We start from the raw sequence: 25,535 nt of genomic DNA, 5'->3' as shown, positions 1-25,535 counted from the left end.
CACAACAGACAATGTACAAGTATAGTAGATCCGTTATATTTTTTATACCTGTTAGAATATAGATACGAACAATAATATTTTCTCACTTTAGTCTTAAAGCAACAACGAACTAACAATCTATACAAATACTTATGTTGGTCTAGGCCAGAAATACTACTGTTTTGATATGCATATGTGGTTAAATTACAATTATAAATCCCGCATAATGTCACAGAATAATAATATGTAGGTAATGTGTAAAAATAGATACAATTTACAATATGCTTATGAAATGAATATTTATTTGAAATGCAAACACTAAATGATACGTTAATACTATTTACTAAACACAATGTTTTTATTACTGGTTTTATAACGAAAGCTAAGTAATAATTACAATTATATGTTATAGCGACTCTTTGCAAACCTAACCACGACGAAAAATTTTACTTATATCGTCTTCACAACGAACACGGTATGAGATAGCTTTCGGATCGCGTCTGACGTATATTCGGCCCTCTTTAGACCACACATATCTCCAGCTCTCAGCGGCAGCCCTCTCGCGGGCGAGGTAAAACAGTCTGCTATGATACTGAGACAAGTGTTCATTCACATAAAACCGCCGCGCAGCCCCACCGATGCCCGTGCCAGCAGTGTCGGCGCCGCGCCGCACGCGCGCCGCGCGCAGGAACTCGTCGCGTACGCGGCGGCGCGTGAGCCGAACGGCGATGGTGCGGGGGCGCGCGGGGCTCACAGCTCCGTCCGTGCTGGACTCCTGCCTGCTTTGCTGCTTACCCATACGATGCGCACTCACAATGTCACGTTCATCAATTTCGAAACTGAGTTTTTTTGCGAGTGACATAACAATATGAGTGAGATTCTCGCCGTTTGTCTCAGGGACTCCCGATATACAAACATCGTTTAAAAGTAGTTGTTGCTCCGAATCGTTGAGTCGCTTTTGCAACTGATCGACGGTGTCAATAATTTCGCAACTGATTGCTGGAGGGGATTGCAATTCAATTGGATTCTCCTCGAGTTTACTGACACGCTCTTCGATACAATCCAGTCGTTTGCCAAGTTCAGAAATAACAGAGAATATTCCGGCCAGTTCTGATCTGAATTTGGAGATTTCCGCCCTCAAAAGCTTAATATCTTGCCCCAAAGGGGAAGAAGGTCCTGCTTCCTGCGTACTATCTGTGACAGGGGCCTGCAAGTCTTGCGATGAGGTCATAACATCGTCGCTTGGCTTTTTCAATTTATGTTTACAAGCCTTGCATACATATTTCCCATTTGAAGCGGAATTAGGGCTTAGGTTAATACATTGTTTATGCATTACAACGTTGCATTTTGTACACTTCACGCCATCTATGTTTCCACAGAATTTACCGCAGGCCCCGCATCGATTTGTCATTGTATTAGGTGTGTTGCCTTATCGTTAGATGGCAGTATGATTAAAATCGGCAGTTAATATATTTTACTTCAATATCAATTATGCACGATATTCCACTTAGTATTTAATAATTTTTATATTTTGAAGTTTTATATAAATTCCTTAAATTCTATATGCAGGAAAACACAGCACAATTTTGTAGTCACTTTACAACAACTATCGAAGGTACTTCGTAAATACAGCTGATCGATCAGCTGTTAACTTTGTTATTTTATTGTTCTTTACACAAAGCACTTCACTTGCAAAACAATGTCTAGTTTAAATGGTTTGAAGAAATATTGATTTAGTTACTTTATACAACGAATTATACACTTAATGAATTTAAAAAGAAATAAAATATACAGAGACACTTCAGACTTCTGCCAAGTCCAAACAATTTTAACAACAATTTTAAGATTTTCTTATCAGTGTTCAATTTTAATTTAGTTAAATTTTATAAGAGACAATTAAGAACATTCAAAAATAAAGTGTCACGTATTTTTTTAAACGACGAATGACGAAAAACGACGTAATCGCGGACGAAGTCGCGGGCAACAGCTAGTTACTTATAAATCTATAGTTACATTACATATTATAATGGAATTCAGCTATAGCGTAATTTGGGTCATGCTGCCTCAGCGATATTATCGTACGACGGCCGAGTCGGCCGTAAAGCGCAGTTCATTCATAGAAGCGCCCGAGTGCTATTCTATCCGCTCGAATCCACGTAAATCGTATATAATTATTAGCAACAATTAAAGTGTTCCCAGTTGTCACATATGCATTACTGGCGGTCCGCCCCGGCTTCGCCCGTGGTACATATTTCGCAATAAAAAGTGGCCTATGTCCTTTCTCGGGTATCAAAATATCTCTATACCAAATTTCATGCAAATTGGTTCAGTAGTTAAGGCGTGATTGAGTAACAGACAGACAGACAGAGTTACTTTCGCTTTTATAATATTAGTATGGATGTGCTATTTATTAAATAGGTTTGAAGTTGGTGCCGAACATTAAGCACTTAGTATTAAGCCCGTGCACCGACATCAAACCTTTTTAATAAATAGCACATATCACTACATAGTATAAAACAAAGTCGCTTTCTCTGTCCCTATGTCCCTATATCCCTATGTTCCTATGTCCCTTTGTACGCTTAAATCTTTGAAACTACGCAACGGATTTTGATGCAATTTTTTTTAATAGATAGAGTGATTCAAGAGGAAGGTTTATATGTATAATAACATGCATCAAATAGTGGAGAAGTACCGTTATTTTTGAGGTTTCTAATGTGATGTCGTAAAAAATTACATTTTTTTCCGCTTACATTGCAAACGCAGGCTGAACCCTACGAGTTTTATCAAAATAATGTACTTAGTACATATTATACACATTGAAAAGGTCTACAGAAAAGTCCGCGGTGGTATATGTCTATCTCTTATGGATAACCCACAACAACTTATTTTTGTCATTTACTTTTTACGACAAATAATGGCTTATTTTCGAAGCGATTTTAACCAATACAGCATTAATCATTAACCAATTAAATACCTTGAATACATTGTTCATTTAATATAGATCTATATCGCCCGTATGATTTGAGTGAATATTTTCGAAGATATTACAGATTTCAAAATTGCGGGACATAGCGTTTGCGGCGGCACCGGCCGGCCGCCCGGCTGTATATTTTATACCCGTGCGAAGCCGGAGCAGGCCGCTATGTTTTTTATTACAACGTACACAGTTTTTCTGTAGTGTATTTAGTATCAGCATTGCACCCGTGCGAAGCCGGGGCGGGTCGCTAGTAAATAATATGTAGTAATTAATAATATCAAACCTTTTTTATTTCTTACTTTTCCGTTTTTGAAGTCGGTTGTTTTTAACGCAGTTATTTTTATTAGTTTTTATTATTAAGCTTTCCGTGCGATTAGAGCTTTATTAGAGCTTCTTGTGAAAATTAAGCTCTCCGTGCGATTAGAGCCTTTAATGAAAATTAAGCTCTCCATGCGATTAGAAATTTTTGTGAAAATTAAGCTCTCCGTGCGATTAGAGCTTTTTGTGAAAATTAAGCTTTCCGTTCGATTAGAGCTTTTAATGAAAATTAAGCTCTCCGTGTGATTAGAGCTTTTTGTGAAAATTAAGCCTCCGTGCGATTAGAGCTTTTTGTGAAAATTAAGCTCTCCGTGCGATAAGAGCTTTTTGTGAAAATTAAGCTCTCCGTGCGATGAGAGTTTTATGTGAAAATTAAGCTCTCCGTGCGATTAGAGCTTTTTTGTGAGAATTTATCTTTCCGTGCGAATAAAGCTTTTTGTGAAAATTAAGCTCTCCATGCGATGAGAGCTTTTTGTGAAAATTAAGCTCTCCGTGCGATTAGAGCTTTTTTGTGAAAATTAAGCTTTCCGTGCGAATCGAGCTTTTTGTGAAAATTAAGCTTTCCGTGCGATTAGAGCTTTTTGTGAAAATTAAGCTCTCCGTGCGATGAGTGTTTTTTGTGAAAATTAAGCTCTACGTGCGATTAGAGCTTTTTTGTGAAAATTTATTTCCGTGCGTATAGTTTTTTGTGAAAATTAAGCTCTCCATGCGATTAGAGCTTTTTGAGAAAATTAAGCTCTCCCTGCGATTAGAGCTTTTTTGTGAAAATTTAGCTTTCCGTGCGAATAGAGCTTTTTGTGAAAATTAAGCTCTCCATGCGATTAGAGCTTTTTTGTGAAAATTTCTTTCCGTGCGTATAGAGTTTTTTTATGAAAATTAAGCTCTCCATGCGATTAGAGCTTTTTGAGAAAATTAAGCTCTCCCTGCGATTAGAGCTTTTTGTGAAAATTAAGCTCTCCATGCGATGAGAGCTTTTTGTGAAAATTAAGCTCTCCGTGCGATTAGAGCTTTTAAGTGAAAATTAAGCTTTCCGTGCGAATCGAGCTTTTTGTGAAAATTAAGCTTTCCATGCGATTAGAGCTTTTTGTGAAAATTAAGCTCTCCGTGCGATGAGAGTTTTTTGTGAAAATTAAGCTCTCCGTGCGATGAAAGTTTTTTGTGAAAATTAAGCTCTCCGTGCGATTAGAGCTTTTTTGTGAAAATTGAGCTTTCCGTGCGAATAGAACTTTTTGTGAAAATTAAGCTCTCCATTCGATTAGAGCTTTTTGTGAAAATTAAGCTCTCCGTGCGATTAGAGCTTTTTGTGAAAATTAAGCTCTCCATTCGATTAGAGCTTTGTGTGAAAATTTAGCTTTCCGTGCGATAAGAGCTTTTTGTGGAAATTATGCTCTCCGTGCGATTAGAGCTTTTTGTGAAAATTTAGCTCTCCGTGCGATTAGAGCTTTTTATGAAAATTAAGCTCTCCGTGTGATTAGAGCTTCTTGTGAAAATTAAGCTTTCCGTGCGAATAGAGCTTTTTGTGAATATTAAGCTTTCCGTGCGATTAGAGCTTTTTTATGAAAATTAAGCTCTCCATTCGATTAGAGCTTTGTGTGAAAATTTAGCTTTCCGTGCGATAAGAGCTTTTAGTGAAAATTAAACTCTCCGTGCGATTAGAGCTTTTTGTGAAAATTAAGCTTTCCGTGCGATTAGAGCTTTTTGTGAAAATTTAGCTCTCCGTGCGATTAGAGCTTTTTATGAAAATTAAGCTCTCCGTGTGATTAGAGCTTCTTGTGAAAATTAAGCTTTCCGTGCGAATAGAGCTTTTTGTGAATATTAAGCTTTCCGTGCGATTAGAGCTTTTTTATGAAAATTAAGCTCTCCATTCGATTAGAGCTTTGTGTGAAAATTTAGCTTTCCGTGCGATAAGAGCTTTTAGTGAAAATTAAACTCTCCGTGCGATTAGAGCTTTTTGCGAAAATTAAGCTCTCCGTGCGATTAGAGCTTTTTTGTGAAAATTGAGCTTTCCGTGCGAATAGAACTTTTTGTGAAAATTAAGCTCTCCATTCGATTAGAGCTTTTTGTGAAAATTAAGCTCTCCGTGCGATTAGAGCTTTTTGTGAAAATTAAGCTCTCCATTCGATTAGAGCTTTGTGTGAAAATTTAGCTTTCCGTGCGATAAGAGCTTTTTGTGGAAATTATGCTCTCCGTGCGATTAGAGCTTTTTGTGAAAATTTAGCTCTCCGTGCGATTAGAGCTTTTTATGAAAATTAAGCTCTCCGTGTGATTAGAGCTTCTTGTGAAAATTAAGCTTTCCGTGCGAATAGAGCTTTTTGTGAATATTAAGCGTTCCGTGCGATTAGAGCTTTTTGTGAAAATTAAGCTCTCCATTCGATTAGAGCTTTGTGTGAAAATTTAGCTTTCCGTGCGATAAGAGCTTTTAGTGAAAATTAAACTCTCCGTGCGATTAGAGCTTTTTGCGAAAATTAAGCTCTCCGTGCGATTAGAGCTTTTTGTGAAAATTAAGCTTTCCGTGCGATTAGAGCTTTTTGTGAAAATTAAGCTCTCCGTGCGATTAGTTTTTAACCGACTTCAAAAAAAGGAGGTTATCAATTCGGCCGGTATATTTTTTTTATGTATGTACACCGATTACTCCTTGGTTTCGTTTTTTTTTTGTTCGATGCGGGATGGTGTCGAATTGGTCCCATAAATTTTTTTTTTCGGATAGGCCCAGTAGTTTTTATTTTATGAACATTTTTGTCTGTACTCGATGACTAAATTGAAATGTAGCAAGTAACTTTGATTCACTTCCCGGTAACCGATTGAGCTGAAATTTTTTATACGTATGTAAATTTGATAGCGATATTTCGCAATAAAAAGTGGCCTATGTCCTTTCTCGGGTATCAAAATATCTCTATACTTACCAAATTTCATGCAAATTGGTTCAGTAGTTAAGGCGTGATTGAGTAACAGACAGACAGACAGAGTTACTTTCGCATTTATAATATTAGTATGGATTAGCAGCATTTAGCGCGACCTATATACAGTCCACTATTGAAGTAATACGTAAACCGTACAAATATAATACATAAAATATACAATTTAATACCATATCAACCAACCTCAAATACAAGTACGTAGTCAAAGCCGCCGCTTGTTTCGGCGCGAACTCAATCTCTATATCGACTTCAGAGAACGGCTCCAACACGAGCACGGGCAGACCGAGGGTGCTGTTGTCCCTGTCACTCCCGTACTCATCCCGATCGTCCCCTCTCTCTTCCACGGGCCGCACCCCGCCCGCTATGATCTTCCAACCCTTGATTGAAAAGGCATCCGACCAGACGCAGGATTCCGTTTTGCACCATGTCGAATCACCGCCAGCTCTGTAAAATAAAAGTTTATTAGAAATCGAAACAAACAGTGGAAGTGATTTTTTTTATATGTATTTCCGTATTACAATTTTCGACGATTTAAAATGTGATTATTAACGTGATTAAAGTTATCTAAGTTAATTTATTGGACGGATAAGTTTTATCCAAACATTGAAAAATCGGCCCTTATTTGAATAAATAATGTTGTACGTATACGTACAGAGTGCAACATCATCATTTTTTGTATGTTACATAATTTTCATTGTACATACTTTAGTTCACGTAAAAACGTGGCGAGCTGCGTACGTATGCTACTCATAACATTATAGCAGAGCATAGCAATATTAAAGCATACCTATTATTTTTATCTTAGCAGCTTAGTTTTTATTATTAGCACCATCCCCAGGTGTACGAACCGTACAATTTTTTTCGAAATTGAGTTTAAAATTTAATCAATAAAATAATAAATCACGTTTAAAATCCGTTAAAAATTATTTTCATTTTAAATGTACTTGTGTTGAATAAAAAAAACATTTATTTTATATCTGCACACGAGCAACTTCAAAATATGCGCACGCGCATCCATGTGCTTTTACACGCAAACTCACTCAGGCGGCAGCGCGTCGGTGAGCGTGGGCGCTAACACGGCGTGCAGCAGCAGGCGCCGCTCGGGGCAGGGGTTGCGCACGCGCAGCCGCAGCGCGCCCCGCCCGCCCACCGCCACCAGCCCCGCGCCGCCCAGCCGCTCGCGCGCCGCGCCCTCCGCCCCCACCACCGCGCTGAACGCCGCCAGCCGCGGCCACTGGTGCTCCACCCTCAGCTCTACCGGCGTTTGCACCACCTGCACATAAACAATTTCATAAAGACGTGTGGCACTCGGGGACTGCCGCCGTAAAGCTATTGCATGCTATGCCTTTAAGCCACACCTCCGAGCCCGTCGGAGCGTGAGGTTTTTTCGTTACGGAATTTCTGGATTCGGTCCCCGCGCTCAAGGCCCGCGATAGAAGCTATGTAATAGCTTAAAATAACAAAATTGACAAAAATAATAAACTTATGTGATTATAATTTACAAAAATATAGATGTACGAGCGAGCAGGTACAGAGTGCAATAAGGCGTTTCGCTTGCATATTTCGTTACCCAAATTGTTTTCAATATTTTACACTAGATATAATATAATTAAATCGGTTCATCACCGACGGTCACTAAGAGCACTTCGCATGACACATTTCATCCATCGTATTGCAAGTCCGTTTAATACAAGTTTCAATAGTAATAATTCGGGATTACGGGAGCACCCGTACAATATAATTACTCAATTCTATATTTTTGTGTGTGTGTAAGTGTGAATATGTTTGAAATCATAAAAAATAGCGTCAAAACCGCTCGTGTGTGTGTGCGCACACTCACCTGTGTAGTGTGCAGGTACAGCGAGTAGTTGCGCGGCGCACGCGCAGCGGCCCAGCGCGGCAGCCGAGCCAGCAGAGCGCGCACGTCCGACCGCACCGCGCCGCCCCACGCTGAACCGCGGTTGTTACGTGCCCGCTCCGCCCACGCGGCACCATCTGGTCACAAAGAATTTTTTGAAAACTACCCGCAAAAATTATTGTGACAAATGATATAGTTAAATTTTGTAAACATCTGCTATATGAATGGAAAATGATATTTTGTAATAATCATCTGTTGACAAATCAAACAAATAAATTACATTTTGAAAAGTACCCGCAATATTTCCAAAAAAAAATTTTTCAAAATTTATGTCAATAAATAGAGCTATAAAAAATATGTAAACAAATGCACACATTCTTATATAGTATATACATATATTTTAAATTGAAACATACCCTCTAAATTAGACTCTATAACCAAGCCCATACGGTCCATTTTCCCCTAGCAAATCAAACATTTCAACATACCCGCAGTATCGAGCGGCAGGCCAGTATAACAATTAGGCTCGCACAGCCGCTCCGGGTCGTAGTATATGTAGCCGACCGTCTGCCGCCCGGGGCCTATCTCCGCCTCCTCTAAGGGGCTGTTGGGGGACAAAATATACTTTTAAATAGGATACAATTTTAAAGTTAATTCGGATGTTAGCAAAAAGCTTTATTGAAGTAAATTTTTACAACAAAACTTGTACCACACCATAAAATTAAGTCTACAGAAACTATTTTATGATAAAACAAAAAATAAAACAACTATACCATAAAATTGCAAAATTAATCAACAATTTCTAATATTTTTTGAAGTGAAACTTCTTTAGGCGCGTTGGGAGTAAAATTTCATGTCGCGTCATGGCAATTCCGTCATATCATGGAGTAAGGCGATGATTTTGATAGCTTTGTACCTCCAAAAAAGTTTCAGGACACGTGAAGTCGGCACACATGCCTTTTTTTTCAAATATCGAAAAGGAAAATATATAATCTGTGCCAAAAAGGTACGTACATAAAAGTGAGGGTCTCCAGCGTGTTGTCTTGCGCGTACGTGACGCCCGTGACGCGCATCCACAGCGACATCGAGTTTTCCACCACGAGCGGCACTCGCGTGCCTGAGTACTGTAATAAGGGTAATGTTAGAAACTTTTCTTAGTGTAGGCGTGTTATGGGTTATTGGTCCTTTGAGTAGAAAGTTATGATGATATTATTATTATTATAGAACTAGATTTCCGCCCGCGGCTTCGCCCGCGTTTTCAAAGGAAAACCCGCATAGTTCCCGTTCCCGTGGGATTTCCGGGATAAAACCTACCCTATGTGTTAATCCTTTCTTATGGAAATTTTCCACCTTATAGAAATTTTCCCGTCTTATGGAAATTTTCCTGACTTATAGAAATTTTTCTCGCCTTATGAAAATTTTCCTGTCTTATAGAAATTTTCCTTTCTTATGGAAATTTTCCACCTTATAGAAATTTTCCCGTCTTATGGAAATTTTCCTGACTTATAGAAATTTTTTTTTCTCGTCTTATGGAAATTTTCCTGACTTATAGAAATTTTTCTCGACGTATAGAAATTTTCCGGACTTAATTTTCCTGACTTACACGAATTTTCCTCATCTATATAAATTTTCCCGACGTATAGAAATTTTCCTGACTTATACAAAATTTTCCTGACTTATAGAAATTTTCCTGACGTATATAAATTTTCCTGGCGCATACAAATTTTCCTGACGTATAGAAATTTTCCGGACTTATGACGATTCAAAAGTCTTTATTTATTGCGTTCTTCAATTCGAGTGGAACTGAGAGTACAAATACCGTCAAATGTTTGACAGAAAGAAGTGCTCAACTTTTATATGGGAAAATGGAATTGTCGTCTTACTCTATCTTACTCGCAATTTTTCCTTATTTTATCACCGTTTAGACCTACCCTGGACTACGACAAACATTTTAAAACCAAAATCAGCTCAATCGGCCCAGCCGTTCTCGAATTTTAGCGAGACTAACGAACAGCAATTCATTTTTATATATATAGATGATTTCTTTCGTTTACAGTTGAAATAACATGGATATTAATCAGTGTGATTTACCTGTGTCGCGCGATTTTACCCGTGGACGGAACTGAAAGTACTTTTATAGCTTATGTGTTATTGTTAAGCTACATCACTGTCAAATATCATCGAAAACTGTTAAGTGCCCGCTGCTCACGTGCACGGAGCGCGCCACGTGCCCGCCCCATACGTACCGGCGCGGCGGGCGGCGGGCGCGCCTGCGCAGCGGTGAGGCGGCCGGCGTGCGCGCGCAACGCGAGCGGCGCGGAGGCGCGCGCGTGCCCACTGCTCACGTGCACGGAGCCCGCCACGGCGCCCTCCCGGGCCGGCGCCACCACACGTAGCGCGGCCAGCGACCAGCCGCGCGGCGGCACGCACTGCTGCAATACAAACGCGCCACGTTAGATGCAATAGACATCCATAGGTAACAAAAGAAATTTGAACAACTACCCTCAAATTAAAAAAAAAACAATGCAACAATTCCATATCAATCGAACAGGCATTATGTTATTTTTAAAATGTAGATCAATTTTACAATGTTTAAAAAAATGTTTATTATTTTTATTTAAAAACTACATAGATTTCCGCCCGTGGTTTCGCCCGCGTTTTCAAAGGAAAACCCGCATAGTTCCCGTTCCCGTGGGATTTTCGGGATAAAACCTACCCTATGTGTTAATCCATGTTACCTTCTATATGTGTGCTAAATTTCATTGTAATCGGTTCAGTAGTATTTTTCCTAACGTAAAGAAATTTTCCTGGCTTATCGAAATTTTCCTGTCTTATCGAAATTTTCCTGGCGTATAGAAATTTTCTTGACATATAGAAATTTCCCTACCTTATAAAAATTTTGCTGGCTTATAGAAATTTTCCCGACGCATAGAAATTTTCGTGACGTATAGAAATTTTCCTGGCTTATAGAATTTTTCCTGACGTATAGAAATTTTCCTGGCTTATAAAAATTTTCCAGATGTATAGAAATTTTCCGGACTTACGGAAATTTTCCTGTCTTAAATTTTCCTTTCTCATGGAAATTTTCCTGGCGTATAGAAATTTTCCTTATGTAAATTTTCCACCTTATAGAAATTTTCCCGACTTATGAAAATTTTTCCTGACTTATCGTAATTTTCCCGACATGAAATTTTCCTCACGTATACAAATTTTCCTGCCTTTTAGAATTTTTCCTGACGTATAGATATTTTCCTGGCTTATATAAATTTTCCTGGCGTATAGAAATTTTCCTGGCTTATATAAATTTTCCTACATATAGAAATTTTCCTGGCGTATAGAAATATTCCTTTCGTATGGAAATTTTCCGGACTTGGAAACATTTTCCTGACATACAAATTTTCCTTATCTTTATAAATTTTCCCGACATATAGAAATTTTCCTGACTTATACACACTTTCCTTATCTATATAAATTTTCCCGACGTATAGAAATTTTCCGGACTAATGGAAATTTTAATGTCTTAAATTTTCCTTTCTTATGGAAATTTTCCATCTTATAGAAATTTTCTCGACTTATGGAAATTTTTCCTGACTTAGGGCGCTTGTGCACTACAAGGAATTTTACTGTCCGGCATTCCGATTTTTTACGGTCCGGTGTGGCATGAAAAAACCGATGAATTGCTTGTGCACCTGTCCGTCTTTACTCGGATCAGTGCGGTACAGTTCAAGGAAGTATGGCGGTATAATGCTATCATAAATGATTGTTTTTGCATTTTACAAGAAACGAGTAAAAATATAGAAGGTGAAATATTATATTACTTCGTTATAATAAAAAGTAAAGTTCCGTAAGAGATTTAAAATGCGTGTTTCACTTATTTATTTTAATCGGTGACGAGGAGCTAAAGCTATTCCCACTTGAACTTTAACTTACCAACACTTACTTAGATAATAATTATAGGTCAATGCTTGGTCAATGTATATAAAATAACAATACCGACTTCTCAAATCTCATTGCCAGCTAAAAGAAAGTAAAACAAGAGCTTGCTTTCAATTGGCATATGCAATAAAAAGAGTAAAATCCAAGCAAGTGGGCACTCGAAAACAATTATACCTACAGCGACTCGTAAACTCAAAAAAACCATCCGGAATAGGGAAAAGTAAAATGTCGGACAGTAAAATTACGTATAGTGCACAAGCTAGTATTTAGATTAATTGCGTGCCATACCGGACCGTAAAAAATCGGAATGCCGGACCGTAAAATTCCTTGTAGTGGACAAACGCCCTTATCGTAATTTTCCCGACTTATGGATTTTTCCTGACTTATAGAAATTTTTGCGGCAAAGAGAAATTTTCCTCACGTATACAAATTTTCCTGGCTTATATAAATTTTCCCGACGTATAGACATTTTCCTGGCTTATATAAATTTTCCTGACGTATAGAAATTTTCCTGGCGTATAGAAATATTCCTTTCGTATAGAAATTTTCCGGACTTGGAAACATTTTCCTGACTTATACAAATTTTCCTTATCTATATAAATTTTCCCGACGTATTGAAATTTTCCTGACTTATAGACATTTTCCTGACGTATATAAATTAAATGTAATGAATAGATCCAGGCCGACCATAATGACGAACATATTTCATTGCATCTTGCGCATATTCATGCGTATGACTTGGGCTACCTGTGTATGTCGCCGGAAAAATAGCACCTAAGCACCTAAATAGCCCAATATTTTCTGCATCTTCTTCTCTGTGCTAATTGCATCGCGTAAATGGATGTAATCTTCAAAACGCAATTTAGCTTGGTTCAACCGAATGAGTCAGGGCCTCCGTTTTAATTTTAACGTTATTGTACGGTGCAACCGCACAGAGTGCAAAATCATCATTTTTTTATATCACAGCATTTTCATTTTTCATATAGAGTTAGTTCACATTAAAACGTCGCGAGCCGCGTACGTATGTAACTCATTACAGCATAGCAATAAAATCATATTATTTAGCAGCTTAGTTTTATTAGTAGCAGCAGCATCCCAGGTGTACGAACCATAGTCCGTACAGTTATAATATTATTTCAACGCAATATTGTTGAAGCAGTCGACGAAATCGCGACAAATACTTGTCAGAATTTTTACATTTTTATAGATTTTTTTTAAAGAAGGATAGTTCGATTAATGAAATATCCTTCTTGGTTAGTTTCCTCACCGAAAATACCTTATCAATTTCTGAAAGCACGCGTAAACACAAATATTTGAGGAATTTTTATGTATCTGCTTTAATTGCACTTTTCAAAAAAAAAATACAGACTGTAATAGTTTATTCACCCTTTTTACTTTTTAATTATTTTACACAATACATTTTTGAACGCATGAATGTCAAACAATATTTATCGTATTTGACAGGATTGACAACTAATGATTGACATGTACGAAAATCAAAATTATTTTTTATATTTTGAAATTTATATACACGATGTTATGAGCAAAGTTGATATTATGTTGTCGATTCAAAAGTCTTGTTTTAATGCGTTCTTCAATTCGAGTGGAACTGAGAGTACAAATACCGTCAAATGTTTGACAGAAAGTATGCGGTCAACTTTTATATGGGAAAATGAAATTGTCGTCTTACTCTATCTTACTCGCAATTTTTACTTATTCGCTCACCGTTTGGACCTACCCTGGTCTACGACAAACATTTTAAAACCAAAATCAGCTCAATCGGCCCAGCCGTTCTCGAGTTTTAGCGAGACTAACGAACAGCAATTCATTTTTATATATATAGATTCAAAGACACCAACCATTATGTCTGTACAAATTAAAAGTTACGTCATGCTTAAAAACTTGTTAAAATCAATATAAATAACCAACCGGTGCAGATATAGAGAGCGTAGCGGACGCACCCGGTAGCGTAGCGCCCAGATCCGTGATACACATCTCAACACACGCCGGGTTGTGAATCCGCAACCCCACGCGCCACGTGGTCGACGTGCCCACTGCACCCAGGTTTAAATTACCGTCCGATGAATTGGGCCACTCCCATTCCTAGAAAATAAACCAATATAGAATAAAAACATTTTCAAAAGTTTTCATGTATAAGTAAAGCTAGATCCGGCTCGAAGGACCATAAACACTTTTTATATAAAATCTTGCTCTTCGTGCAATTTACAGCGAAACTAATTAAATTTAAATGTACAAAGTTGAAGCAGTTTTATTCACATAATATTATATTATCAAATGATACCACCTACCAACGTCACATAAAGATTTAGTAGTCCTTCGAGCCCAAATTTCCATTTAAACCAAATAATAATTAAAAAATATTACCAAATTACATTGAGGTATTATTACAGGTATTAGTACGTAGTACATGGTAACTCAATGCCAAATTACGATAAATACTCACAAATCGAAACTTCCCGCTATACAACCGCAGAGGCACGTGATACAGTGACATGTTTGTATGCACCACGATCGCGAGGTCCAGGGTTACGTCCTCTGGGGGCTTTTCGCGTAGTTTGATACGCACTAACGATTCATAGCCACCCGGTTTCAGTGTGAGCGGTATGAAATCTGATATCTGGTGAAAGATAGGAAAATTATACGCTAGAGAAAATGAATTCATTGACGTATATTTAATATTCTTTCTACTTTTTGGCAAGATACAACTACGACAAATTATAATTTGCGAAAATATTTTTTTTCCTATTTTTACAAAAACATAGTTATCACAAAAGTCATCTATTAGTCTACTTGATAAGTTGAAAATGGCGTAAACTAGAGATAAGGCTCTTAAAAATACGTGCGATAGCTCATTTGATTCGGAATGACGTCTAGAAAAATGTATCGGAAATGTTTATTAGCACACAAAAAATTGCAAAAGTTATAGGCAAATTAAGTTTCATAAAAATAGGTATTTCGTTTATTGTTAATAACTCCGAAATTATTAACATTTCAGAAATTTTGAAAAAAGATTCTTAAAGAGGAGGAAATTTCCAACGAAAAACTCCCGACTCCCGGAATTCTATCTCCATTATTTATAATTTTAATTGAACGCTGAAAATAGGCCTCCGCGCGGCATTTTTAGATAGCGCGCGCGGCTTCAAAACCGAGCACGTCACACTAATTATTTTTTTTAAGGTATTAAATATTAATTAAAAAATTTAAAAAAATTATGGTGTATTCCGAACACTTCAAAGAATTTGCTCCCGTTGGAAATTTTACTTAAAGTTAATTTTTCAACAAATTAGACAAATGTTAACTAACGAAATTTTTTTGAACTTCCGTCCTTATTGCACATTAAAAAAAATGTTTAAATAATTGTCGGTAAAATTTTTCACTTCGTGGAGCCCTTCATATAAATATACTTAATAAGATCGCGCCATAAAAGTTTAAAAAATGTTAATACTTTGTTTATAATAATTTTTTCAAGTTAACAAAAAACTAGAAATTTCTAGTTTTTTGATAAATTTACTTAAATTGAAAAAATTATTATAAACAAAGTAATAAAATTTTTTAAACTTTTATGGCGCGATCTTGTTAAGTATATTTATATGAAGGGCTCCACGAAGTGAAAAATTTTACCGACAATTATTTATACATTTTTTTTAATGTGCAATAAGGACGGAAGTTCAAAAAAATTTCGTTAGTTAACATTTGTCTAATTTGTTGAAAAATTAACTTTAAGTAAAATTTCCAACGGGAGCAAATTCTTTGAAGTGTTCGGAATACACCATAATTTTTTTAAATTTTTTAATTAATATTTAATACCTTAAAAAAAATAATTAGTGTGACGTGGTCGGTTTTGAAGCCGCGCGCGCTATCTAAAAATGCCGCGCGGAGGCCTATTTTCAGCGTTCAATTAAAATTATAAATAATGGAGATAGAATTCCGGGAGTCGGGAGTTTTTCGTTGGAAATTTCCTCCTCTTTAAGAATCTTTTTTCAAAATTTCTGAAATGTTAATAATTTCGGAGTTATTAACAATAAACGAAATACCTATTTTTTTGAAACTTAATTTGCCTATAACTTTTGCAATTTTTTGTGTGCTAATAAACATTTCCGATACATTTTTCTAGACGTCATTCCGAATCAAATGAGCTATCGCACGTATTTTTAAGAGCCTTATCTCTAGTTTACGCCATTTTCAACTTATCAAGTAGACTATATGCCCGGGATCAGTAAGCAGGCTGATGCACTAAACAAGATAAAAAAGTGTGTGCACACGTGTCAGAAGTGAAACTTCTTTGGCAAAATTCACAGATACCCAAATTTTCACTTCACTCCTTGACGTGACGATATTACCATGACGCGATGTTGAAAGTTTACAGTCAACGCGGCTAAAGAAGTATCATTTAAAAAAAAAACTATTCTCGGGAGTATTAAATAGGCTGACTCTCTAAACAAGAGAAAATACACATAAAAATAATAGTTCATATTATATCTCAGTATGAGAAATTACTAGTTTTCAAATAGGTCTCCTTACCCTAAAATAAGGTTTAGCCTCATCTGGCAAGCGCACGGCCGTGATCTGTAGCGGCTCGTCGAACCGATTCTCTGCGCGTATCTCTTGTTCTTTCACTGCGTTTTCAATGTCCGATGTGACTATGCTGTAAAACATTTTCAATTCAATTTTGTTTGTTTATAAAATCGTGTTATGTGCTAGTATTTTTAAAAGGAAGACTCAAAGGACCAATAAAGCTATTATTTATATTTAATTCTTTATTTTTATTTTGAATGGTTTATTAGTGATAGCAAATCGTAAAATGACTCGTTCTGGCTTTAATTACAATAAATATGTAATCGTAATTGAAAAAATTTATCAATTAACAAAACAAAACGAAAAAAATATATTATTTTATGCCCGCTGTTACAAGGTTACGTTGTTGAATATTTTGGCAAATGTTACCTATTAAAATGACTCCACTTTAATTCGTTCTATAGTCATAAAATTCTATAACAATAATAAAAATTAGAATAAAATAACTTACTCTATCGCACTAGGCGTGAAGGCCAGCGTCCCCGGCAGTATACTGACACTGTACGGCACCGTGGCTTTGCCCACTCTCACGCAGCCCCCGCACCACGCCCACTGCCCCATTTGCCCCAGTAGCCCCAATTCGTCCCCACTCAGCCCACTGGGGTCGTCCCCGTTCTGCCGCGTTTCGTCATCACTTTCGATGTGTCTCTGCTGCGCTTGCGCATACAGCTCCGCGTCTGTGAATATCTCTATTTAAGAATTTCGATCGTTATATTATTGTTTACGTATTGGTGTTTTTTTGTAGTGCTGCGTCCGGTCTGGCAACTATGTATAAAATTATAAAAAAAATCCAATTGAAATAGCAAATAAACAAAACATTTTTTATTACCCACTATAGCTTTTTTAACAAAAATACGTTATCACTTTATCATTTATTAGTCAAAAAAAACTTGAGCGATGTCAAGGGACATCCGGATGGAACGAAGTGTTAAGTTAGAGAGAGACAGATAGAGAAGCACGCGCACGCCGTACGGCTTACAACTCTAGCAAAAAAACTTTTCGTAAGAATTTTTTCCGTATAGCCCCGTCACAACGCGCGATAAGGAACTTCGTTCCAACAGTCATATTATCTCATTTTGAAGCTTCAATGCTTGACGAAAATATTTTTAATTCAAATTCCTAGTCCTAATTCATGTCAGAGATTACGATTTACACTTAATATTGCAAGGTTAACTTTACTGTATGTGCAATACAAAATAATAGTAATTTTAAACTCACAGTTAAGCGTGAGTCGTGCGACTCGTGTGAACTCTTCAAACGGCTCGAGGTGCGAACGCAATACTGTCAAATGAGCCCCGTTGTGAACCTCCATACCACCTATAAGGAAGAAAATTATTAGGTTTATAATTCAAACCGTAATCATAATCTGTATAGTGTTTGATAAATGTACAAAACGCACCTTAATGCAAAGTAAGTGATGCTTTAAACCTATTCTTATATAAATAAATAAATATTATTGGACATTATTACACAAATCGACCTAGTCCCACAGTAAGCTCAATTAAGGCTTGTGTTGTGGGTACTAGGCGACGATAAATATAATATTTAATAAATACATATATAGATAATAACACCCAGACCCAAGAACAAATAATTGAGTTCATCACACAAATATTTGCCCTGACCGGGGATCGAACCCGGGACCGTCGGCTCAGTAGGCAGTTACTTTACCACTGCGCCAACCGCGTCGTTATATCTAGTGCGTGCGTGCGTGTGCGTATTAATGCGGGTCGTATCGTTAGCGGTTTGCGTGTATGCATGTTTATTCTGCGTGTGCAAATTAGTTTGTACATATGTTTCAGTACAATGTGTGAGTACAGTGTCTATTGCATGTTCATGCGGATGTATTTTTTTACCGTTGGTGGAGTGTTGGCTTGTATTTGCGTTAGCGTTCGTGCCGTGTATTGCGTGCGTATAATGTGCGTGTTTATGCAATGATATGTATGCTTATGCCTGTGTGTGCTCACCGTTAGCAGTGTGCGTGTCAGCGCAGGGCTCGTGCGGCGCGGGGGCGGAGCGCCAGCAGCGCGCGGCGCCGAGCGACGAGTCGACTCGGACTGCGACGTTCGCGCTGTTCGCTGCCTCTACGTATACCTGTATAAAACACGATATTACAGTCATTATTGGTCTCATTATAATTGAATTATTACTCATATTTTTATCTTTTTTTTTGCTAAAAATGAAAACACATTTTAATATGAAAAAGTACATAATATAGATTCTAAATATAAGTAGGAAATAATGTTTTTCCACATAACTGAAATCTTGCAAATTGTTGAACGATCGATGAAATTACAACAATAACAATTTTTTAATTCAAACTCAGTTCACATATTTCGTTGCATCTTTTCGGTTTTACTATACTACTCCACGCACACCACCAGCCCCGAGCTGTGCCCGTACACACACACACACACGCACACACCGTACCGTGCGCTCGGGGTCGCGCGAGCCGTGCGGGCGCAGGCGCAGGTGCAGCGGGCGCGCGTGCCCCCCGGCCGCCGCGCCGCGCGCCTCCACGCACACCACCAGCCCGCCGCCCGGGATGTTCGCTTTTATCCTATAAACATATTATACTTGTTATTATAGTAAAAGTCAGTCGTAATCTCGAAAGAAAACACGCTTTTTACCGAAAAGTATTTAATTTTTAATATAGAAAGAAGTTTAAAATCGAGTAACTACCCGCATAAATTGAGATTTTAAGAAAGATTTAACTTTAAACCAATTCAAATACTGAAATAAAAATATATTGTGTTCAAAAATGCATTGTGTGGTGCGCAGTGTAAAATGTACATATTTCACAGAATTTAATGTGCAATTTGTAAAGTATATAGTATCTTAGTATACTTATGTGTGTGTGTGTGTGTGTGTGTGTATCTGTGCCATGTCTACCTCTGTATATTATGTATGTATATGTCAAACTTACCGCACATACGCCGCACGCGGCTGCTTGTGCACAGGCGACACGCGCAAACGCACGAGCGCGCGGCTCTCACGCGGCGGCACCGCCCACACATCGCGCGGAGCCCTACTGCCCCCGCCCGCTAGGCGCAGCCCTAGCCACCCGCCCGACGAGTACACCTCGCTCACCTGAGCTCACGAGCAACACATGTTATTGCTCCCACCACAGAATATATAATAGTACTACATACAGAAGGTTCACTCCCTAACACAAGTCAACTTAGGCATAACTTTAGGCATAAATAATAGCTAGCTATAGAGCTATATTAGCTGAGGGTTGGTACTCGCCGCCGATTTATCATAGGTACGCGAACACACTTTAGAGTGAAACCTCTCTGCCCCCACTATGACATCAGATATGACGGCGTATATATTACCACCGCTACTACCAGAAACGGTGATAGGTAGCGTACGAGTGAGATACAAATCATTAGAGCAAGTAGATAAAAAAGAAATGCCAAATATGATGCTAAGCGTAAAACTCCAGACGGTTCGACCAATACGGCTATATTTTTATGTTTCTGTAAAGGCGCAAGGAAGGTTCTGATGGAGAGAAAACGCAAAAAAGGTGCAATGGGTAAAAACGTCTGCTTGGACAAGTAGATATAAATATTTGTATTTATTTATACCAAAAAGATGACATATACAAAAATACATTGAACTACACTAGGATTCTCTATGTTGTGGGGTTCCATCTCTTTCTATGTATAATACAAAAACAACATTTTGAAAAAAATAAATATTTAAAACTATGTATTGAAATTGGTCACATTGATGTAAAAAAGGTGTTGTTGATAAGCAGCTTGCTTACTTTTCACACAAAAAATCTGACCAAAACAAAACTATAAATTTAACTACTTAATTTTCATAACACCGAACCAGTCTATTGTGCTATACATTTATGAATGAGCCCAATCTTCTAATTCATACAAATTTCGCATATTATTAGAAAATTGGATAAATATTCTGCTCCGGTTACGACAATCATGATTATTTGAATTAAACTAGTTTATATATTAACATTTTGAACTAAATTCTACAATATTCTAGAAAAGTTCAATGAAAAAAGATTCTTCATCGACTATCTCTCAAAGACCCTTTATATAGTCTTATCGCTGGCATATTCCAAGAATTACATAATATATTTTTAATTATTCGATAAACGTTTAAAAAACAACGCCCCAATTGTATCATTATAATTAATTTTTAAGCTCAAACTTTAAAAAACAGTGATGAACTTAGCGTAGAATTATACAAATTATTTTAATAAGTAATTAGATTGCTGGTTTTTGTGAAACTCATCTATTATTCATAGCTATTTCATATGTTTTAAGACGCAAAATATCCATAATAACATTTTTTAAAACTCTTGTTATCCATACATAAAAAAATAATCCAACTTCTAAATAAAATGAAATGAAAATTTGCTTGTCAGAATTAGTTATGGTTACAAAATTTTTATAAAATTTATGTTGCGACCGCACAATTCGCCAACAATTTGGCATACTATTCGTCTTAATAACCGGAACTCGACGTTATTACAGTACATGAGTAGTCAATAAATACGTAAAATGTATCCTATAAAAGGTCAATCATTCTTATACATTCTTCATTCATTCATTCACTCATTCAGTGTACGTACCTGTATAACTTTATCGGTAGGATTGTATAACGTGAGCTCGGGCTCGACGGACGCGTTCGCCGGCACGCGCAGACCAATCAGCGGCCACACGTCGTATTCGCTGGCTACACCGATCGCCGACACCTATGGGAATAATTTATAATATACCTAATGTATAATGTAATGATTAAAAAAAGCTGATAAAAATAAGTCGGGGTTCGAGACCAGGCGTGCAGGAAATAAATTGATTTTTCAATTTAACTACGCATTTTATAACATGACCACTGCTCAAATTGCAAGGGCAAACACCGTAAGGAAACCGACATGTCAAAGAATCAAATCTCGACAACATGGAGACTCATATTAGGCCCGTGTCCCAGTAGTGGGAACATAATGTGCTGATGATGATGATAAAAATATAATCGGCCTACACTAATATTCTAAGAATAAGATAATATAAAGTTTCGCAATATCTAGTCGAAACCTTGTACTATGGAAACTAAACTAGGAATTAATTTTAACTTCAATTTAATAACAAAACGACTGCATCTTTGAAGACTGTTCTTAAGTAAATAATTTATCGTAACTAATTAATGTAGATTTACTTTCTTCAAAAACATGCCAATTCAATTATAAGCAGTCACCATCTCTTTTATATGACGAAGGTATACAATAAAAATGCTACATCGATAACGTAAATAAGCTCTGTTTATACTTTATTCCTCGTTGTTTACCCAACAAATAGAGTCTATGTGGTTCGATATCTTTCGTTAGTTCGTGTAGATATTTACTTTCCTAAATAAAAAGCAAACACAGCATCGTTTATCTGTATACATTATACAATCTACGTTATAAAAGGAAAATTGAATATATCGAAGTAAGTCTAAAATTGAAAGAATAGCTGCTATAGTTAAAAAAAAACGAATGAAAATGTCTAAGATATTCGAGATAAAAAATATATTCAGACAGATAAGAATAGTTAATTCTATCAAGCGCCACCTATTTATTATACGTCCTCTTTCATCCCCATAGAATAATATGTATTTTCAAAACCCCGTAAAAATATGCATTCAATTTTATACCTTATATCTCTCACAATACGGTAGACAATCATAAATACAGGATACTTCAGTTAAGATGCGTTCAATGTTATACTTTACACCGCAAAGAATACGGTCGAATATCATACATATCGGCTACTCGTGTACACCTAGCAACGTGCGTACATAGATTATAGACTATATACATTCATTCAATTTTATTCCTTATATTTATACGAATATGGTCGATAATCATACGTACCGGATACTTATGTACACCGAGCGACGTGTGTATATAGAGATGCGCCGTGACGAGCCCCTCGCGCCTGCCAAGGTACACCACAGAGAACGTCGTGTTGCCTTGCGGTGGCACGGACTGTACATACAATGAATAACAAATTTGCGACCACAGATCTAATTAGATTCCGAAGGGGTCTGTGGATAGACAAATTTGATGGAAACTATAAATGAAGAAATTTATTTTTATAAATTAAATGTTAAGTCTCGTATTCATGGTAAACATTTGTTGAACAACAGTTGATCAAGAATGTTGCTGGAAACTTTTTTGAGATGACGCACGCGAGAACATTACGTGCGACGGTGCGTGCAACTTTGCACACGCAATATTGCACGCAACATGTTGACAGCAACTCTTCAAAATGTCGATTCAACTTAAATGTTTACTATGAATACGGGGCTTTAATGTAAAAATAAACAATGTATATGAAACTATTTCATTCTATCGCCTTTATTACAATCTACACAAGGTACTTACCTCTACATCATAATTCAATCAGTTTTAATTTCTCATTTAAGGAGATATTAATATGTTATACAAAATTGCCATAATAAAGTACCTTATAAAATGTACTACGAAGCTAAAATAAGCTACTTACTTTATTACATTTCCATATTTGAGATAGTACAATTTGAATTTTTATGGACAAAAATACATGTATGCATTTTGTGAAGTTTTCCAAATAACTTATTGCGAGCACGTAGCTGCATCGCATTCGGTTCAATCAATAATTTGAAACACGCATGGCGGAACATAGAAATGTATATTTTTCACAAAATACATATGTACTTACATAATCACGGCTTGATTTTAAAATTTTATGTTGCTAATTCTATGCTAATTTAAATACAAAATATACATCATATTAACAATAATTTATATTTGCATACTTCCAGAAATATCTGAACTTTTAATAAATTATTAAATACATATTACAAAATATATGAAATACCTATTTAATGTTCTAAAAGACAAAACCTAACACAGTAAAAAAAAATTGGTTGTCTGTAAAGTCGGTTTACTTACGATAGTTGAACGTGACAACGTCCGATTGTGCTTCTTTGTCGCTCGTTCCGCGCTCTCGCTTGCACTTCAAGCCTATGGAACGCCTCAGAGCGAGGTAACGACGCATGAGTCATGTTTTTTCGTGCGTGCAGCCGGTTTTATCGAATTATAAGACGTTGTCACGTCAAAATTAATGATTAATTTCTTATTACTACGCTACATATGCGATCCATTTATTTAAATTCTTCCATAGGCATCATCCCATTCCATAAAATTAAAAAAAGAAGTAATCCGATGTTCCAATTTCAAACGACGTGCAGACCACGTCAACGGGGACGCAGGAAAAGTTCGAGCTTGCCTCCCTTCCGCTCATGACAAGGTCCGAACTTTTCCCGCCGCCCAGTTGCGTTCCTTTATTCTTCTGACACGTGCACGGCTTCGAAACTTCGCTCTTCTAGAATGTTCTTGATCCAATGGACGCTTATACGCTCGAGGTATACAGGTTTATTATAAAATCGTTGTACGGTGCAACCGCACAGAGTGCAAAATCATCATTTTTGTATATCACAGCATTTTCATATTCATATTCATTAGCGTTAGTTTACATTAAAACGTCGCGAGCCGCGTACGTATGTAACTCATTACAGCATAGCAATAAAATCATATTATTTAGCAGCTTAGTTTTATTAGTAGCAGCAGCATCCCAGGTGTACGAACCATAGTCCGTACATTTTTATGGTCCTTCGAGCTTAACCGAAAGCAGGACCCATTCGCGTGTGTTAAATCGTGTAGTGGGAACTGCCACGTAAGTTCCAGCAGCAGCGGTGAGTCCACAGCTTTTTACCTATACTATCTATCGAAGCGAAGTAGCATTTTCATCATGGAAGATCTAGTAGCTAGCCAAAACATGATCATCGGAGCGATGGAAAAACTCCAAATCAATTTTAAGAAAGACGGTGTCGAACGCAAGACCCCGGCTCATATTAATAAGCGATTAAGTGTGTTAGATTCTTACTGGCAAGAATTTCAATGCAATCATATAAAAATATGTGAATATGACGATAAATCGCATGAATATTTTAGCAATAACATTTATAAGCGAACGGCCGATTTTTATTATGAAACGCGTTCTTACATTATGCGGCACTTGCCAGCGGAAAGCAAGGAAAGCCCTATAACACCTGCAACACCTGGCTTATTGTCTCAGCCGGGAACAAGCAAGCAGCAACAGGATTTAAATCCTCAGCCATCATTTAAATCGCAAGGTACATCGAGCAAACTTGATGAATTATTCCATAAACAAGCAATTAACTTTAAGGCTTTTACAAGAACTGTAACAAGTATTGATGTTGAAAAAATATGCACTAAGTGGAAATTCGAGGATGCCCTTCAACAGTTAAATTCCCGATGGAGCGTCATTGACTCCCTTCATTGGGAAATCGACAGCATTTTGGACGGGGAAGACGTTGAGTATGAGAATGTTTTCACTCGACACGAAAGCATTTTCAATAACCTCAAAGAAGCGATAAACACAAAGCTCTGGTCAGTCTCTCACAGAGAAAATATAACACCAAAGGTTGACATTCCGATTTTCAATGGAAACTATCAGCATTGGGTATCTTTTAAAAATCTATTCAACGAAGCTGTTCATCTTAATCCTTCCTTATCAAATTCCCAAAAAATGCAGTATCTGAAAAGTAAGATCAAAGGCGAGGCAGAACGCCTCATACAGCATTTACCTATAAGCTCACAAAATTATACTTCCTGTTGGGAAATATTAAATCACAGGTACGAGAATAAAAAGCTTATTTTTACATCTCATATTAATATTATTTTAGGCCTACCCAACATGCAGCAGCAATCGCTCACACAAATTAAAAACATGCACGACGCGACAAAGGAATGCCTGAATGCCATCAAAAACCTTGGTGTTGATACAAGCACGTGGGACCCGATGATCGTTCATATATTAGCGCTGAAATTAGATACCGACACTCATAACGATTACATCGAGTCATTGAAAAATCC

At 37.0% G+C, this 25,535-nt stretch overlaps 1 protein-coding gene across 1 annotated transcript in view; it reads right to left on the bottom strand.

Moving 5' to 3' along the window:
- The window catches only part of Tmem131 (Transmembrane protein 131), a 50,698-nt gene that overhangs the window by 14,888 nt on the left and 10,275 nt on the right, over window positions 1-25,535 (bottom strand). The window contains exons 5-20 of the mRNA XM_089711124.1: window positions 22,467-22,580; window positions 21,186-21,308; window positions 19,509-19,672; window positions 19,013-19,142; window positions 18,550-18,676; window positions 17,801-17,899; window positions 17,034-17,259; window positions 16,529-16,652; window positions 14,451-14,624; window positions 13,916-14,089; window positions 10,297-10,482; window positions 9,065-9,174; window positions 8,539-8,654; window positions 8,033-8,187; window positions 7,233-7,465; window positions 6,376-6,636 (exon numbers count right to left, since the gene is read on the bottom strand). Coding sequence (XP_089567250.1) covers window positions 6,376-6,636; window positions 7,233-7,465; window positions 8,033-8,187; window positions 8,539-8,654; window positions 9,065-9,174; window positions 10,297-10,482; window positions 13,916-14,089; window positions 14,451-14,624; window positions 16,529-16,652; window positions 17,034-17,259; window positions 17,801-17,899; window positions 18,550-18,676; window positions 19,013-19,142; window positions 19,509-19,672; window positions 21,186-21,308; window positions 22,467-22,580 — 2,516 coding nt within the window. The remainder of the gene's footprint in view (window positions 1-6,375; window positions 6,637-7,232; window positions 7,466-8,032; window positions 8,188-8,538; window positions 8,655-9,064; window positions 9,175-10,296; window positions 10,483-13,915; window positions 14,090-14,450; window positions 14,625-16,528; window positions 16,653-17,033; window positions 17,260-17,800; window positions 17,900-18,549; window positions 18,677-19,012; window positions 19,143-19,508; window positions 19,673-21,185; window positions 21,309-22,466; window positions 22,581-25,535) is intronic.

The sequence above is a fragment of the Colias philodice genome, chromosome 26, assembly GCF_061535455.1.
Source record: "Colias philodice isolate Cphi_HAF_F1 chromosome 26, ilColPhil1 Martin Lab GWU primary, whole genome shotgun sequence".
In the NCBI taxonomy this organism is placed as follows: Eukaryota; Metazoa; Arthropoda; class Insecta; order Lepidoptera; family Pieridae; genus Colias; species Colias philodice.
The sequence above is the reverse complement of the archived record's forward strand: the minus strand, read 5'-3'. Positions and strand labels throughout refer to the sequence as shown.